This window comes from Pelophylax lessonae (genome assembly GCF_965119305.1).
Source record: "Pelophylax lessonae genome assembly, chromosome: 3".
Taxonomy (NCBI): Eukaryota; Metazoa; Chordata; class Amphibia; order Anura; family Ranidae; genus Pelophylax; species Pelophylax lessonae.
The window spans coordinates 93842502-93861379 of NC_138770.1; the positions used below are offsets into that span (position 1 = coordinate 93842502).

Consider the following 18878-nt stretch of genomic DNA (forward strand, 5'->3'; position numbering starts at 1 on the left):
TACTGCACTAGCTGAACTATCAGGATGCAGGACCCCTGACCCTCTGTCTGGACAGTGCTGATTGGTCCTGTGCTGATCACCTGCACATTCCCAAAGAAAATAATACAACTCTTTAGCATTACACACAAAACTGAGCATGTGTAGCCTGACTCCATAGACTCTTAAAATATCAGGTTATTTTTTTGGAGTCACTGGAAGAAGGGGAGGATCAGAGAGACAGGATCAAGCAGCCTTTTTACACAATGCAGAGGATTAACCTCCTAGGTTCCACAGTGAGTATAAGTACAAGCATGCATTACTGCATATACAGACTGATTTTACTGTTGCAGGTTTAGTAACACTGTAAAGCCATAACCACTATCTGATCCTCACACATCCGCCCCAACATTCATCAGGAGATGGTGAGTCATGGCAACATTTCTAGTTTCAAAATTAATGGCATTAAAGGGAATGTAAAGCAGTTTTGTACATATTTTCTAAGCTATGGTCAAGAGCATGTTTCCAGATGCCTGCCCCCCAACATGCACTATGGTTCCAACCACCACCAGCTATGGTAATATTATATCCCACCCAGATAGTAAGCAATTGTGCTGCAAGTTTGAAAATGACTTGCTAAGCTTTTGCTAGACTTGCCAGGCTTCACAGGTTTGTTGCACAGGTTTGTCCGCATCGCATGACTCCAGATCAATTTTCTTTGCAAACCTTCTGCAAGTCTGCTGCAAATTCTGGTTCAATTAGTCATTCCACCACAGGGGTCACTGTGGCTGAATTTTCATGCTGTAGACTTGCAGAGCTCTTGCTATAGACTTACCACTGCAACTTTGCTCTTGCTACGCAAATTTCCTACAAATTGGAAAAGTCTCAACTAGAATTTGTGCTTCAAGTGCTCTGCAAGTGTACAACTTGCCAGTGAAAATTTGCAGCAAGTTAACAAAACATACAATTCAACACAAATTTGTGGCAAGTTACCCTTGCTATCTGGGCAGGGACACACTAGTGATATAGCCATTGGTGGGCAGGACCACTGCCAGGGCTGGATTAAGAACATCATGGGCCTGGTGCTGAGGATTTTGGTGGTTCAGGGCTTCAGGTATAAATGAACACAGTCAGTAAATGGTAAGGATCAGTACCCAGAGAGCAGGGGGAATCTGATGGACAGTCTGGGGTGAATGGTGCATGGGGTGGGGGCAATTATAAGCACTGATCTCCCTCTATGGCTCACAAAGGAAGCAGCTGAAAGTCACAGGAGGGAGAGGAGGAGAAGCAGCTTTCAGTTTCTTCATAGAGAGTCAAAGAGGGTGATTGGTGCTTGTATTTGCCCCTACCACCGTACCGATAAACCTCCCACTGTCATATTTCCCCTGCTGCAGGTGCCAGAAGACTCTCATGTAGCCCCCTACTGGCCGTGAGCCGAACAGTAAGTCTGCCCCTACTGGGCCTATATTAAAGTAGGGGCCTGGAGCTGCAGCTCCAATAGCCCCTACGTTAATCTGGCCCGGACCACTGCACTACAGCGGTGGTACCTGGTATATGCAGGGCTGCTGATATGGTGGGACCACCAGACCTCCTGTATCGGGCCCGGATCTGTCATCTCAGCAGGGGGGCCTGGAGGTAGAGCGAGCGGGAACTCCCAAATCCTGTCCACCAATTAGATAATCCCCCGCTGTGCAGCTATTTAGAAAAAAAATGTCTCCGGTCTCCCAGTGTTCAGTGGGAGTGGGGGACAGTAAGCAAACTATTTTATCACTTTCGGGTTTAGGTGGATTAATCCCCGGCAGCACGCTACACAGTTGAAGCCCGGCCTTTTCAATATGAATACACCAAGACAGGCCGGGAGCGCTGCGGCGGATTAATCCGCCTAAACCCTAAAGGCACACAGTCCACGCTGCCTCCTTTTTCTCTGCTTGCTGCCTGCGGGCTAGGGGGAGCAGTGGTCGGCTCAGGCCCCAGGCCGGGTACGATGGGGGGGCCCTGTCAGGTAGGCGGTACGGGGCGGGGCCCCATCATTTCTAACAGCGGCTCTGGGCATCTGACATACTTACAAAGATTCAGTAACTCTACTCTGCAGGAGAGGGAAGATTTGGGATATGGGCAGCAGGACACATTGGTATTGAACACGCTCTACATGCAATTGCCATAAACTCATAAAAACGTTAACATGTAAATGGAATTTCAAAAATAATTTTCAGTCTTTTTAAATCTACAGCTTTCATTAAAGCGCAACTCCAAGTACCTTGATTTTTTACTTTCCCATTACCCTTTTTGCACTAACTTTTTTCATGTCTTCTAAACAATGTATTTAGTAGTGACATTCAGGCCTCATGCACACTGGATGTTATAAAAATGCCGGTAGCCTTAATTATAGAAAGCTGTAGCTTTAGAATAAATTTTGCAGTAGTGTTTTTTTGTGTTTTTATAGCTTTTTTTTAGCAAAATTATTCTCCCACAAAAGCGTATGGCTCAAAAACGCTGATAAACGCCAAATAGCCGCGTTACTGGCTGCAGAAAAAAGCACCTGAAGCTAAAAACCGTAACTGTAAAGGCGTCCAGTGTGCATAAGGCCTTATAACTAAGTGACATTTGAAGAGAAACGACATGACACGATACAACTTTTAATTGTTTAGAGATAATGCAGTTTATTTTGTTCATTGCCTCTTCAGATCATCCTACTGAAAGAATATCAGTAGAGATTGGATATGGGTTCAAGGGGCTACAGCAGGGTTTCTCAACTAGGGTTCCCCTAGAGGTCACTAGGGGTTCCTTGAGCAATGAGCAACTTCTGCCTCCCAGATAAGTTCCCACTAACACCATGGATCTTTTTAGCTATCTGTAAGGGGGTAATTCTCCCCAATGACCACAAGTGAAAGGAGCATTCTTCCCACTGACCATCACACTAATATATCATGAGTTGTAGATATACAGTAGTCATTTTAAGTAGGGGTTCCCTGAGACTGGAAAGTTATTTCAAGTGTTCCTCTGTGTTGAAAAGGTTGAGAAAAGCTGGGCTACAATTTGACCATGGTAGGGTGTGATCAAAGAGCATATGACCAGCTAACATGGTAGTTGATACAAAGGTGAAGACAAGATGCTGGATGCAAGTTTTTGGTAGGTATATGAATCACCAAGTGCAATAGTTCTGGTTTGGCAGCTCTCCACAAAAATTAGGTAACCCTAAAAGAGGTGTATGGGATTTTTTTTTTTCTTGAATGATGCTTACCTAGGTGAATGCAGCATCAGACTGATAATTGTGCTCAGGTGCAACTTGTTCTGTCTGCAGATTGTTTCACACTGGTCCAATAGGGAGGCATATTGGACAGAGGGAGGAAACCTGATAAATGAGTGCACAGGTGTTTGATACAGTCCTGGGTATTTGGCAGAGAAAAAGTGCCTCGGTGCATGCTGTGATACTGTATAAAAGGAGCACATGTGCTTGGGGTCTTTCAGCTGGATAGCAGAGTCCCGGAGGGAGTGGGCAGAGGCCTCCCCCTCTGTAGAGGTGCCATGCGGCCTCAGGTAGTCGACCTGAGGGCCTGGAGAGTGCTAGTGAGGAACTGAACCCAGAGGTCTGGTGAAGCTGACTGAGAGGGGAGACACTGGAGGATCTGATTCTGCAGTACAGTGAGTACAGGTCTGTATCAAGGGGTCTGACCTGAGGGGAGTCAGTGGATGGGTGTCAATAAAGGGGATGCTATGGAGTGTCCGGAAAATAATATAGATTCACCAAGTCTATTGCTGGAGAGAAAATAGAAAGGAGACTTAACCCTTTCCATACACGTGGCAGTAATGAATTAAGCAGTTCAGCTGCTTCCACAAGCAACCTGGTGAGGCAAAGTGGGAGTTGTCCTTATCCATTGTGAATAGTTACAGTTGGAGTATCCCACTATTCCCTTCTCCCATTCAAGTTCCAAAATAAACACTAAAAACCAATACCCCTGGACTGTTTTTAGTGTGTGATGAGCCATCGGGAGAAAGTAAGGATGTGTGAACTGTTCCCTAAGTGACTGTGTGCTGGTAATCAGAGGAAGCCCAACAAGTCATCATACAGCAAGCCCTACGGGGAAAGTGCTACACTACCCAAGCTGAAATTGCCACAAGGCCGTATTGGAAAAGAAGCAGCCAAAGCCTCTAACAAAGTACACCACCACTATCCACCATTGGGCATAACCCACTGAAAGGAATTGCTTTCCCTTTGCCCACACAATCACACACCCACGACCAGTGACTGATCCAGTCATTCCAGTGCAGTCTCCAACACAAACCAGGTTCTTTGTTTCTCTGCATTATCCAGCTGCTGCAGAATGGCAGTTTATGTCGGTGGGCTGCAGTTTGCCCACAACAGTGCAAGTTCACAGATCCAATAAAAAATGAATCGGCGCTAATTCTGAATGTTATAAAGTTTGTGATGGAACTTACAGTGTCCTGTGGGATTTAAGGGCACAGTAAGGAGATGAGTCCACAAAGTCTCTGGGCAGCCATTGACAGGTGGAGGAAAAAGACTGAAGCAATTTTTCCAAATATGTAATGGGAGAAAAGATAACAAGGTGCCTCTAAATGTAGACTGTAGACAATTTATTGGAAACAACACGTAGTAAAACACTCACATGTTCCAAAAGTACAGTATATGAGCCTGGAAATGGTACAATGCCTGCATGCAGCACCTGATGGCTCCTTCTGCTTAAAGAGCCCATCCCTTGTCTCTTTGCAAAATACATGGTGCCTGTGGTGGTGCACACGGAAGTCATATGGCCGCAATTTGACCATAGTAGCTTGCATTTATTTTGGTCTAAATCTATATAAAAGCATTTTTTATTTAAATGTACCACCTAACTCCAATTTTACTTTATCACCACTTCTTACCATTAAACCATATGGTGATCCAGGTACCACCAGCGATGCTGCCTTCCTTTGGGTCTACTGTGTAGTTCAGACAAAAAGCTAAAAAACGAAAACAAGATATAAAATGGTAAAGTTAGGGCATTTGTTCTGTACAATACTTTGCTCTCAGTGTTAGGAATCCAGTGCTGGGAGTTTTTAATACCAAGGAAGAGAGGGGGCATGTCTGACCAGGTCTATTGGATCACGCAGAGCATTAAGCAGTGTAGTCAAACTGTGGCACTTTTCAGACTGTCATACATTTAGGTTCATATATATTTGGACACAGACACAATTGTCATACTTTTGGCTCTGAATGCCACCAGAATAAAATTAAAACAAAATAATACAAATTAATTTGAAGTGCAGACTTTCAGCTTTAATTCAAGGGGGGGGTTGAACATAAATATCAAGTACAAATTTTAGGAACTGCAACCATTTTTATACACAGTCCCCTATTTTTAGTGGCTCAAATGTAATTGGACAAATGAATATAATCATAAATAAAATGTTAATTTTTAATATTTTATTGAGAATCCTTTACTGGCAATGACTGCCTGAAGTTTGGAACTCATGGACATTACCAAAGACTGGGTTTCCTCCTTTCTGATGCTTTGCCAGGCTCTAACTGCAGCTGTCCTCAGTTGTTTTTTGTGGGTCTTTCTGCCTTTAGTTTTGCCTTCAGCAAGTGAAATGCATGCTCAATTGGTTTGAGATCAGGTGATTGACTCGGCCATTGCAGAAAATTCCACTTCTTTTCCTTCAAAAGCTACCGGGTTGCTTTTGCAGTGTGTTTTGGATCATTGTCCATTTGTACTGTGAAGCGCCGTCCAATCAACTTTGCTGCATTTGGCTGAATCTGGGCTGACAGTATAACTCTAAACACTGCTGAGCCCACCAGTGCATTTTTCTTTCCTCAGGATGTATCAGTTGATTTGGCCACTCTTAATGTTGCTGTTATCTCTCGGATGGATTTGTTTCATTTTTGAAGCCTTAGATAGGCCTGTTTCACTTGCATGGAGAGCTCCTTTGATCGCATGATGTAGGTTCACAGCAATAAAATCCAAATGCAAATACCACACTTAGAATCAACTCCAGACCTTTTAACTCCAGACCTTTTACCTGCTTAATTGATGAAGAAATAACAAAGAACTAGCCCATACCTGGCCATGAAATAGCTTTTTATTCAATTATACATTTACTTTTTGTCCCTTAAAAAAGGGGGGATGGCTATTCTTAACCTCCCTGGCGGTATGATTATGTCAGGAATTATGTACCAAAAGCGGTACAATTTTTTTCATGGAAATTTATTTATTATAGGCCTACAATTCTTAGTAATTACTGACTTAAACCTGACCAAAACAAGAGTCTAGTAGACATCCCAGATGTGATAAATTTGAAACACAAACGCATGAATTATAATCTAATCAATAATATAATCTTATTATATAATATATATAATAAAATTATATTATTGATTAGATTATAATTCATGCGTTATATATATATATATACAAACATGTATATATTGCTGCTGCAGGGAACGGAACTAAGAAGTCATCACACCGACGGACGAGCGGCGGGACTCTCGGCTGGCGGTCACATCAATGAGAGATCATCGCTTGATCGCCAGGAGAAGGTAAGAGACACCGCTGCACGCTCTGCACATCTACCCCGAGCGTGACTCGGGGATACCGATCCTAGTTTAAAAAATCCACCCCGAGTCACGCTCGGGGATACCGCCAGGGAGGTTAAGGGCTGTAATTCCTAAACCCTTCCTCTGATTTGGATGTACATATTCTCAAATTAAGAGAGTATGTACTTCAGCCCATATCCATTATATACCTATAGCTTAAATATATTGTAACAGATCAACTGGCACCCCGACTGGGTACCTCCATTGACGGATGCTCCTAGTGCTTCCCGAGGGCTCCAAGCCCTCCACCAGACACCATAACCACCGCAGACCCCACCAACTGCCGCAGCTTGGCTGGGGTCTCGTCGTCTCCTACCAACCCTGGACCTATGACAAGGCTCCAGATTACAGTGGGTGAACCTCTCTTTCCCCAGAGAGTGAAGAAGGAACAGGAACAAGCTCTTACAAGAGCTTAGTGATTATCCAAGGGAGTATGAAGAGCATAGCAATCTCTTGTAGCAGGTTCCCCTAATAAGAGAGCAGACTCTAGATTAAGGGTGAAGTAGAACTCCAGGTTTAATGGTACAGCTTCTCTTTTATACAGTTTTCCCCCACAAGGTTACCGCCCAGGTGTACCTTGTGGGGAACAGGACATGAAATTCACAATCCAATAAAAACAGAGTTTTAGATTCAGTCACTCCCATACAGTGTACACAATCCCTCCTCTCTGCCTGATTACATTATCATATGCAGATGAAATTGTATACAGAAACAGAATTAACCTGAACTAATTATCTAGCCATCAGAACAATGTGAGGTCATTAACATTTAACAATGGGCAGGCAGACGTAACACAATCCACATCCCAGCTCGATAGATAGACAATAGGACAAGACTGCCAATGACAGTCTGTCCATCTACTACATTGAAGTATATGGAATACACATCTACGTATTTCTATGATTATTTAGGTGTCACAGACTTCATGGCAACAGGCTATAGGTCTCACAGTGTAAAGTGGGATTAAATCTTCAAAATTCTTGAGAGATATTGCTGATGCTGACAAATATTACTGTCCTACTTGAAGCAATCCAAACCTTTAAGTATCTGTCTTTCACCCCCAGTGACAGTGAGTACCGTCACAAATATGTTTTGGTAAATACCTGAAAAAAAAACTAAAATTGTGCTTGTGTCCAAATGTATATGGACCTAACTGCATATAGACACCCTGCTATAACAGGAAGATGGAGGTAAGACTAAGATCATGGAAGTTTGTGCAGGATGTGAGCATTGTGATTGTAATGTACTGTACTCATGTGGGTTCAGAGCCCCCTCATAGCCAGAGGCCAAATTACTTCATAAGGCCTCACATGCAGAAGGATGACGTCCTTTAAACTTGCCAGTGATATCTGTCCAGGCACCGACTACAGAGTCATTTTAAGGGGAACAGCATTGAGCAATAATTTCCCTCCACCAGTTTTCACACTTTACGCTTTTGCCATGTCTGCCCCAAAGGCGCACTTACTCTGTGAGGCCTCACACATTGTGGTTACCTAGAAGGGTTCTGTTCTGAAGCGGGCCCTAAAATAGGGACTCAACCTCTTTGCAGGGTGCACCATGTGACAGACCACTCTGCCTATGGAGCCTCCATCACTGCCCACCACTGCTCCCTCTCCTGAGCTAGCTGCTACTCCTTATTGTTTTACTTTTCGCTCTTCATTACCCAGAGGGTTAATCTGAAGGTTAACCCTTTGTTCCCTAGTTCACATATATACTTTCTCTCTGTTATCTTCAGGTAAATCAGGCCAGACGTTTGTCACATAAACAGAACGTGTTTTATCAAAGTAACTTCGTTGTGCTTACATTTCCTGAATTCGTTTTAACATTTTCATTTTCTCTGGTATAAATGCTGTGCATGGCTGTGATGTGAAGTCTATACCTTTTAGCTAAGCTTATTTCCCATATAGTAAATAATAAATTCAGTTCTTAGTCCTGTACCAAGGTCCCGCTATAGGGTAACCCCACTCTTGGAGTAATGATCGCATTTGGAATTGTATAGTCTCACTTTCAACTTCCCAAGAGCCCTGAGGCCCATCTACTCCTGCATATATCCCCTCTCAATGGGAAGTGACCCATGCAGGTGGAAAGCACACCTCAGGACGCCATTAAGCCATTAGTGCCAAAAACTGTAACATTAAAGCACTTGCCTTCAAGGAGTTGGGCTCTAATAATACTATTTTAATCCAGATGGTGCAGTTCTAGGCTGTGTTCTGCCAGGGGTTGTATGAAAAGTACAGATAATAGTCAAAGTACGAGCACCAATACTTACCAATGGGTGATGTCATTTGTGCACAAAAAAAGTATAATATCATATGAACAATCCCTGAATTTCTGAGTTTCTTCATTTTCCAATTTAACTTACAAGTACCTGAAATTAAGAGAAATTTAAATAAAAATAAAATCTACCAGTATCATGTTTATGTCATTTCAAGAAATAATCTGATAATAACATGAAACTGAAAAATGAATCTAAAGTACTTTAAAAATGGAACTGAATTTCCGCTGTAAGAAACAGCGAGCAAGCAGGCTTTTATTATAGAAGAGACATGGACCGTCACTTCTGCAATAAAATGCCCCCACTTGCCTGCTTGCTGTCTTCTTTGGCGCTGTAAACTGATCTACGCATGCGCAGCTCAGCTTACAGTGCTGGGCCAGTCTCTGAGTGCCATATGACCTGCTACTGGGCCCATGAAGACATTATCCCCTGTCGTCCAATGAAGAGGCCCAAAGACCGGCATTTTTTCAATTTGTTAGTTTCTGTTTTGCAGACCTTGAGATAGACCACTTCTGCACACTTCCTGAAATCTTTCAAAATATGAGCTAAGTGCTTCAGCCTTTACTGCAGTGTTTCTCAACTGGGATGCCATGAGGAGTCTTCAGGGGTGCCGTGGCAACAGCCCAATCTGAGCGATCCTCTGTTAGCTCCTGTCCTACAGGAGGGAGAGAGCACTGTTAACTCCTGTGTATAGAGAAGGCAAAGCATTCAGCCCACACCTCCCCTGCTCTCTGCTCCTCCTCTCTACTCGTACCAGCAAAACAGAAAGCTGAACTGGTTGCCAGACCGCGTCCTTGCAACTGATGACTCCATCGGTTGCTAAGGACTTGCTGGCAAGAGTACAGAGAGGAGCAGAGTGCGGGGGAGGTGCAGGCTAAGCGCACTGCCTCCTCTGTACACAGGCGTTAACAGTGCTCTCTCCTTTCTGTAGCACAGGAGCTAACAGGATCGCCCAGATCTGAATATACAGGAAGGAGGGGAGCTGGTGGAGGAGAGCGAGCACACCCCCTCCTTGCTCTCTCCTCTCTTCTGCTGCCACTACTATAGGGACAGAATTTGTGCTAGAAAGAGGGGGGTTTATGGGGGGGGGGGGGTTGTGCTAGGTAGAGGATTTGGGAGCGGGTGGGGTGCTAGGAAGGGGGGATATTGAGGGGTTTGTGCTGGGAAGGTGGTTTTTGAGTGAGAGGGTTGTGCAAGGAGGGGGGATTGGGGGGGTGGTCTATGCTAGGAAGGTGATTTGGGTGGGATGCGTTAGGATTCTCTGCATTAAGGTAAAAAACATTTCAGCTGTAGCGCCCTCCCTAAATACCTAACTGGGCTTGATCATGATCCAGCACTGTACCAAAGAACAGCGGCGCTGCTCTCTTTCTCCCTCCTCACTAGAGTGAGAGCAGTGGCAGCAATTGGCTCCTGCTGCTGTCAATTAAAACCATTGACGAGGGGGCTGGGCCAAGCAGCACTGTGTATGTTAATGCCCTGATGATCAGTGCCCTGATTACAGTACAGCCCCAGCAGTGCCCATCAGTGACACCAATCAGTGCCCATTAGTGATGCCAGTCAGTGCTGCCTTTCAGTGCCACCCCATCAGTGCCCATCAGTGCCACTTATCTGTGCCATCTATCAGTGCCCATCAGTGCCTCCTATCAGTGCTCATCAAAAATAAAAGGTAATTTACAATCACTTTAGCTCTAAAAGACCCTTCTAATCAATGATATTATGCATATAGGGAGCTCTAGTGGCTCTTACGGCATCTACGTAAGATGGTCTAAGTGGTCCTGAACCTATTCTATTTTATATCTAGTGCTATATTGTGGCTAGCCACTGGAACTACACTGGACACATCTGTACCCTTACCCTATACATTCTGTGCAGAATAAAAAAAAAAAAAAGCATTTGCTTCACTGCCCCCTCTTCCTGCTCTTAGCTGTTGTCTATGGATAATTTACCTGATCATCAAATATTCTTTTGGCAACATTCATGAAAGATAAATAGTGGACACTTACCCAACATTTGCCCAGTGTAAATTATAGGCCTTTACATTTAGCAACATCTGGTTTTCAATAGGAAAAGGTCTTCACTGTTCTCCTCTCCAAGCAGACCAAGAACAGAGCGATCAGCCGTCATGTGAACGCTTAGCTATTTGTCCTAGAGTTGACGAGGGACAGCTGCAGCATCTCACCTATGCGGAGAGGTGAGTATGAAGATTTCTTTTTTTCTGTACCCCAAACTTCTCCTTTTATTTTACTTCTGCTACTTTAGGTTTACTCTCAGTGCAGTTCAGAAATGAGATGCCCTCTGAGGTGTGACAATGGCTGCTGGTGCTATCTTTCTATTGCAAACTCACAGGACTGAAAGATATTGATTTCAAGATTTTATGACTCACATGTGAGGAGTGGTTCCTGGTTTTAAAAACAGTGTACAATGAATAGGCAGTGGGTGCTTAAAGTGTATCTTTAGTTACATGTTATAGTGTTCCAACCACCAAATTAGGGGCAGGATATTAGGGATTTTAAATGTGCCACAACACAGATTTATATTAAAAATGTAAAAATGTTTTACCAAATTAAAATTCAATGTAAACCCATAATAACAGCGATCACCATAGCAACTACATTCCAAAACAAATCATACAGAAATAGTGGATTAACGCGTTTCACATCCAGCTTGCTTCTTCAGGATCTACTTGATTGAATGGATGTGCAGATATGGCTAACAAATAATCACAATAAAGAATATGTAATCAAAAATATTTCATAAGAAAACTGATAATTAAATCAATGACAACACATGTATACACATTATCACTGCGTGACCAGAGGGACAACGCTCACCCACTGCTACATCAATTGAAGCACAGCATTTTCCCTCTAGTGCAACGTGTCTTAGCACTACATAAAATTGCTCCCTATTCTTTTTCTCCATAAAATAGGTGGACTTGTTCAGTATTTAACAGAAGTAAATTGGGTAGGGCTGATAACAATGCCTAAGATAACACTACAAATAGCACAAGGCTCAGGGCAGCACTGAATTACTTGCGGGATCAACAAAATTTTTTGCACCTATTGAACTTATATAACAAAATGCTTAAAATGGTATATTTACCAACCAAAAGGTAACAAACAAATATAATTTTAGTTGTTGCTATTAGTGCTTACACACACTTTAATCACTTGTGTAATGGTACCCACATAGTTCAAGCACCAACATAACAACAGAAGAGTCAGCTGGGCCTGTTCAGAGGAGGTACCTATAACAGTAAATAATTCCTAACATTAATGATTTAAGAAAGTCTACATTCTTCTCACTGACCTTCAATGTAAGAGATCATTTGCTTTCCACTGAGCATAAAAAAAGGAAACCTGTTCTCTTACTGACCATCAATGTATGGGATATTCTCCCTACTACAGACCATCATTGTAAGGGACATTCTTCGTCCTACTGACCATAAATGTGAAGGACATTCTGACATTCTTCCCCCTACAGACCACCAATGGAAGAGTAATTCTCCTGCCTACTAACAACCAATATAAGGGGATGTTTTACTTCCAAATGACCACCAATGTAAGGGATGTTCTTCCTCCTACTGTCCACCAATATAAGGGCCATTATTTCTCCTACTGCCCACCAATATCAGGGGCATTCTTCCAGTGTAAGGATACATTTTCTTCCTATTAACCACCAGTTTAAGGAGAATTTTTCCTCCTATTGACCACCAGTGTAAGGAGCATTCTTTCTACAACTGGTCAGCAATAAAAGGGCCATTTTTCTTCCCACTGAATAGAAACATACATCATCCTATTGATCACTAATGTAAGAGGCATTCTTATTCCCATTGGCCACCAGCAATTTTTCACTAACTACCAATTTAGTGGTATTCTTCCCAATGACCACCAGAGAAAGGGAAATTCTTTCTCTGACTGACCACCAAAATCAGGTTTATTGCTCCCACTAACCAACAATGTAAGGTGCGTTCTTTCTTCCATAACCATGAACAAAAAGAGCATTCTTTTTCCTTCCATAACCATCAACGTACGGGGCATTCTTTTTCTCACTGACCACCAATGTAAAGGGCAATCTTATTTCCACTAACCTCCAGTTTAAATAATTATTACATTTCATGATTACTGAAGAATGTCATACTAATGAGAGGATCTGAAAAACTGACTCACTTTGGGTGTCAAAAGCATTCGATATGCTACTGATGGGTAGTCTAGGTTTGTATTGTTTATGACAATGATTTTAAACAATAGGCCTCCGTCAATGTCCATTTTTTTGAACGGATGAATGCCCTATTTTTCATCCGTCAAAAAAATGGAGCGGACGAAAAACGGATGTAAACAGACAAACGGTTCGTTTTTCATCAGTTTTTGCATTGGATGTAAAAAAAAACAGATGAAAAATGGATGAAAAACGGAGGAAAAATGGACGAAAAACGGATGTAAACGGACAAACGGTTCGTTTTTCATCAGTTTTTGCATTGGTAGTGGATGTAAAAGAAAAACAGATGAAAAATGGACGAAAAACGGATGGAAAACGGATGAAAAATGGATGAAAAAATGGATGAAAAAATGGATGAAAAACGGATGAAAAACTGATACATTTTGACGTGACTGAACTGACGAACTGAACGGACCGTATGTGTGAAAGAGGCCTAAAGGACATGTAAAACAATAAAGCAACATGATTTTGCAGACACAGTTAGAGGTAAACATAACAGAACCCTGGTAGGTAGGCAATACAGCTGAAGCACCCAGATAAATTTGCCTATCCCATCAGATGCCACCGAATACTAATATATCACTTTTTAGTGCATTGCTTCTGTAAAGCATATATATGCAGTATATGTTTTTTTATGATACTTACAGACTGGGTGTTGCTGTCATTTCCATAGGAATGTGGCTCTGCAAGTCAAAAAATCATCCTGCGACATTTGCATGTATATCTTCTGTTTTCTGATTAATCCAAGTCCATGAATCAATGATACTTTCAAGCTTTCTCATTTCAGGACAAAATCTGATATGCTCATTGTCAGCTCCAAAGGTCCATGTGTCTGGTCCCCTATACCCCTTGTATTATGAGGCTACGGTATGCAATTTTTATGTAGGCTTTAGCCTGCTACTGGTAATATGTGACGACAGGTCACTAAAGGTCTAAGCCTGCAAGTTTAATTTTCATACCTGTACCCAGGAGAAGCTTAATCATTTACTTATTCGTAAACCTTTGTGGTCAAATATGTAAGAGGAAAGGAATCCTTCTGTGAGGTCTCCAACTAAGAGGGATTAGCTGAATTCATATTTCTTCATGCTTCAAGGGAAAGCTCAAGCTTTAATTTTTTATTTTTTTTTGATAAGTATATAAAAGAGATTTTTTTTTTTTTTCCCGATTAGTTTGATGTTACTAATCCTGCCATTTCTCACCATGTTATGTCTAATTTTATTATAACTTGAGAATTTGTTTTAAGGATTTACTCACTTATATTCTCATTTGGGGAAACTGGCCTTTCTCAAACAGGGTTCCTTTCTCCAGAGGTTGCTTGGGGTTCCGTGTGCAATGAGCAATTTCTGCCTCTAAGATGAGTACCTATCGACAACAAGGATCTTTTTAGCTATCCGTAAAAGTGGGAATTTCCCTAACAAAACAAAGTATAAGGAGCATTCTTTCCAGTGATCATCAAGCTAATGTACCATGAGCTCTAGACAAAGGGTTTAATTTACTAAACTGGAGAGTGCAAAATCTGATGCAGCTGTGCATGGTAGCCAAATCAGCTTCTAACTAAACCTGGAAATGGATTGGTTTCTATGCAGCAGATTTTGCACTCTCCAATTTTACTTAACCACTTTACCACCGGAGGATTTTGCTGTCTTACGTCCAGGCCACTTGTTGCGATTCGGCGCTTTGCGACTTTAACAATTGCACTGTCGTGCGATGCCGTACCCAAACAAAATTTACGTCCTTTTTTTCCCACAAACAGAGCTTTCTTTTGGTGGTATTTGATCACCTGTGCGATTTTTACTTTTTGCGCTATAAACAAAAAAAGAGCGTTTATTTTGAAAAAATAACAATATTTTTCATGTTTTTTTTATATAAACAAAAAAAGAGCGTTTATTTTGAAAAAATAACAATATTTTTCATGTTTTTTTAATCTGAAATCCCGCGTATTTTGATTGGTTTGCGCAAAAGTTATTGCGTTTACTAACTAAGGGAAAGATTTCTGTCATTTTTGGTGTTTTTTTTTTTTAACGCGTAATGGTGGCGATCTGCGATTTTTTTTTGCGGGACTGCGACATTGCGGCGGACAGATCAGACCCTTGACTGACATTTTTGACACTTTTGGGGGTATCAGTGACATTTCTGCAGTAATCAGTGCTATATATATGCACTGTTACTGTAAAAAAAGACACTGGCAGTGAAGGGGTTAATTTTATTGGAGAGGGAGGGGTTAATGTATGCCTGGTGCTTACTGACGTGTGGGGGGGGGGGGACTAAGTGAGTCAGGGACAGATCGGATGTTCAGTTATGCTGAACACTCCGATCTGTGACTCCCTGTCACTTAGGAGATCACTTGTGTAAACAGAGCGGGCGGATCTCCTCGCTCGATTCCCCGACGATCGAGTAAGAGCGGCGGCGATCGCCGCCGCTCCTCCCCTGGCCCGACTCCTGCTGTGACTGAAAACAGCGGGAGCGTGCCTCCGGCGGTGCGCGAGCGCCGCCTACAGGGGGAGGAGTCCAGCGACGTAGGTCGATAACAAGCCACATTGCTGCAGTAGCAGCAATGTGAGCGGTGGGAAAGTGGTTAAGCCTCGTACACACGCACCGATTGTTGGCCGACCGATCGGCCGTCTTTTGTCCAGTGTTGTTGTGTTGGTTGAAATGTGCTCTAGACTGCACACGAATTTTGTCGGCCAACAACAACCAACTGCAGAAGTGATGTCATGTTCTGGTCTACTTTCCGTGTGTTTTTTCTTCTCTGAGCATGCCCAGTCTTGCTCATCTGACTTTTGTCGGCCGAAATCTGTACTGACTGACGAACAATCGGCCGTTCTGGTGACGGCCAACAAAATTTTATAGCATGCACACCAGATTTTGTTCGGCCGAAAAGTCGTAGTCGGTTGTCGGAAGCATCATACTAACAAGCCGACAATCGGCCAATCGGATGTTGGCCGAAAATTTACGGCCAACAATCGGTGCGTGTGTACAGGGCTTTAATCAACACCATAGTATATATATTAGCAGGGGTTCCCCTGGATGGGAAAGTTATTTCAAGGGTTCTCCTGTATTAAAAGGTTGAGAAAGGGTAGTCTAGATATTTGTTTTCCTGAAGCTTTGAGCTGTGTCATTTCTTCTCTCTGCTTCAATAATCGCCAAGCTGAATGAAGCAAGTTTGAATTTGCTTGGTGTCTGTAGGAAACTTCTTAATCCTGACACTTTGACCAATTAAGCTTGTAAGAAGATCGCATGGACTCTTTTCCCCAGAACCACAAATCAACAGCCTGTCACTTTACACATGAAGATTGTCTTTTGTGCATAAAAGTGGAGTAGTCCAACCACTTTCCTTTCAGCAGTAATAGGTGGCAGGTCTTCTACCAGGCCCAGGTGGCATATATGTGGTGAAAGTCTTAGGTGGACCAACGTTACAGACATGACACAATCTACAACATCCTGCCAGGAGCAAACCTCCTTAACAGTAACAATGTGCCCTGTTTGGTCTTATGGTGTTGTATCAAGGGCCAGATTTACCAATTGGCACTGTAGGCTTGTGCTAATAGGCAGCAGAGAGAAAGAGGTAACTCTTCCCTGTACACATCTTGGCCACACACTTTTTTTCCCATCATAGCTCAACTATTTACACTTTGAGACTACTTTACTAATGGGGTTCAGAATATTCACTCAAAAAAAAAAAAAAAAAGAGTTCACTTCAATTATCCATTCATATTAAAGGCAAAATTCTGTTTAATTAATCTGTACATGATTGGATAAATTAAGTGAATCTTCCCTTTTTTTGGTTTAGATTCCCATTTTTTCATAGTAAATTAGCCTCATTGTCATAGTACATTTTTGGACAAGTAAAACAAAAAAAGTTCTGTGTCAAAGAGGTGATGTTGGTAGAGGAGCATTCCTTTGGGCACTGAAGATTGTGTGCCTAGGCTCCAGTGATAGAAATCCAAGCCTGATTATACCGCTGAACCAAATAGTTGAATTCAGATGGCAACACTCAGAATAAATATTGCTACAATGTTCTAGACCAGGGTTTCCTAACCAAAGTTTCATGAAACCCTAGGGTTCTTCCAGAGGTTGCTTGAGCAATGAGCAATTTCTGCTTCTCAGTTCCCACTGACACCATTAATCTTTCCAGCTATCTGTAAAGGGGTAATTCTTCCCAATGACCACAAGTGTAAGGAGCATTCCTTATCAGGGCGGCTAAAATAGAACACGAGAGACATATAGAGGAAGAGAAGAAAAAGAACCCCAAGAAATTCTTTAATTATATAAACAGTAAGAAAGCGAGGCCAGAACACATTGGCCCCATTAAAGACGATAAGGGAGTTTTGGCCACAGAGGACAGGGAAAAGGCGGTAGTGTTAAATAATTTCTTCTCTTCAGTCTTCACAAAAGAATTGGGGGGGCTACACTAACCCAGCTTGTAAGGCCAAACTAAACAACACACCTCAGGAAATGGCTAACAGAAGATAGACTTAGAACTAAACTAGAGAAACTTAACATAAATAAATCACCGGGACCGGATGGCTTGCACCCGAGGGGTCTTAACCTTCCTAGCGGTATTCCCGAGCGTGACTCGGGGTTACATTTTAGAGCCAAAAGCGGTAACCCCGAGCCACACTCGGGGTACCGCTAGGAAGATCGCTGGATCCTGGTAGAGGTTTTACTTACCTTGTCACCGGGATCCAGCGATGTATGCAGGTGGTATGCGGCGGCGGAGCTTCCTCCCGATCGTCTGTGAGCCTCGGCTTCCGTCTCCTGCGACGTGACGTCCACAGGGGGGTGGAACCGGCGGCAAATTCAAAAAGTATAACACACAAACACACTGATACACTGTAATCCTATTGGATTACATTGCCAAAATAAAATAAATTGACCTTTGATTGCCCCCCCAGTGCTTTCTCCATTGCACTTCCTGCATTTTTCCTGTACCTTGTGTCTCGACATTGCAGAGCGACCATGGCATCAAACAAGCGTGCCGCAACCTCAAAAGCGGTATAAGACCCGCTGGGCGAGAGTGACAGCGATCCTCAATCGCTTTCAGAGTGGAGTGAGAGCGATTCATGGGGAAGTTCGTCATCCGACGCAGAAAGTGAGTTCAGTGATGATGCTGTGACTGTGCCGAGCGATGTGCGGACTTGGTGCGTGATCGACTGCGGTACGGAGCACGTATCGCCCCCAAGGTTCCCGTTTACCGGAGCACCTGGTATCAAAGTGGATGTTGAGGAGGACAACCCCTTGGCATACCTGCAACTTTTTTTGACCGATGAGGTTATCGAAAAAATTGTTGTGGAAACCAATCGGTACCAGTAGCAACAAGCCGCAGCGCATCGGCGGTTTTCAAGGAGCAGGATGTGGGAACCCGTGACCAGAGCGGATATATGGAAATTCTTGGGCCTAATTATTCTGCAGGGAGTGGTGGGGAAGCCCCTGCAGAAGTGGTATTGGACCACCAACAAATTATTGGCCACTCCTTTTTTTGGCACCGTTATGTCGGAGTACAAATTTTCGCTCATTATGAGGTATATGCACTTTACCCATAATGACGATTTTGATGAGACTTCTCATCCAGCTCCGAAGCTCAAAAAGATCTGGGACATTTACCAACTAATTTTGAGGAGGAAAGGAGTCCTATGTCTCAGAAAGAGACATTTGCATAGACGAAAGTCTAATGGCCTATAAAGGAAGACTCAGCTGGATACAATATATTGTGTCCAAGCGAGCACGCTTTGGAATAAAATCATTAATGCTGTGTGAATCCAGCTCTGGATATATTTGGAATTCGGTCCTATACACAGGGAGAGGAACCAAGTTCAA

The 18878-nt window shown here is 42.8% G+C and overlaps 1 protein-coding gene across 3 annotated transcripts in view; it reads right to left on the reverse strand.

Moving 5' to 3' along the window:
* PKHD1 (PKHD1 ciliary IPT domain containing fibrocystin/polyductin) overlaps positions 1-13806 on the reverse strand; it is a 1006139-nt gene extending 992333 nt beyond the window's left edge. For all 3 annotated transcript variants that reach the window (XM_082249887.1, XM_082249888.1, XM_082249886.1), the window contains exons 1-3: positions 13707-13806; positions 8838-8936; positions 4858-4935 (exon numbers count right to left, since the gene is read on the reverse strand). In XM_082249887.1, coding sequence (XP_082106013.1) covers positions 4858-4935; positions 8838-8913 — 154 coding nt within the window. In that variant the 5' untranslated portion in view covers positions 8914-8936; positions 13707-13806. The remainder of the gene's footprint in view (positions 1-4857; positions 4936-8837; positions 8937-13706) is intronic.
* Between the last annotated feature and the right edge of the window lie 5072 nt (positions 13807-18878).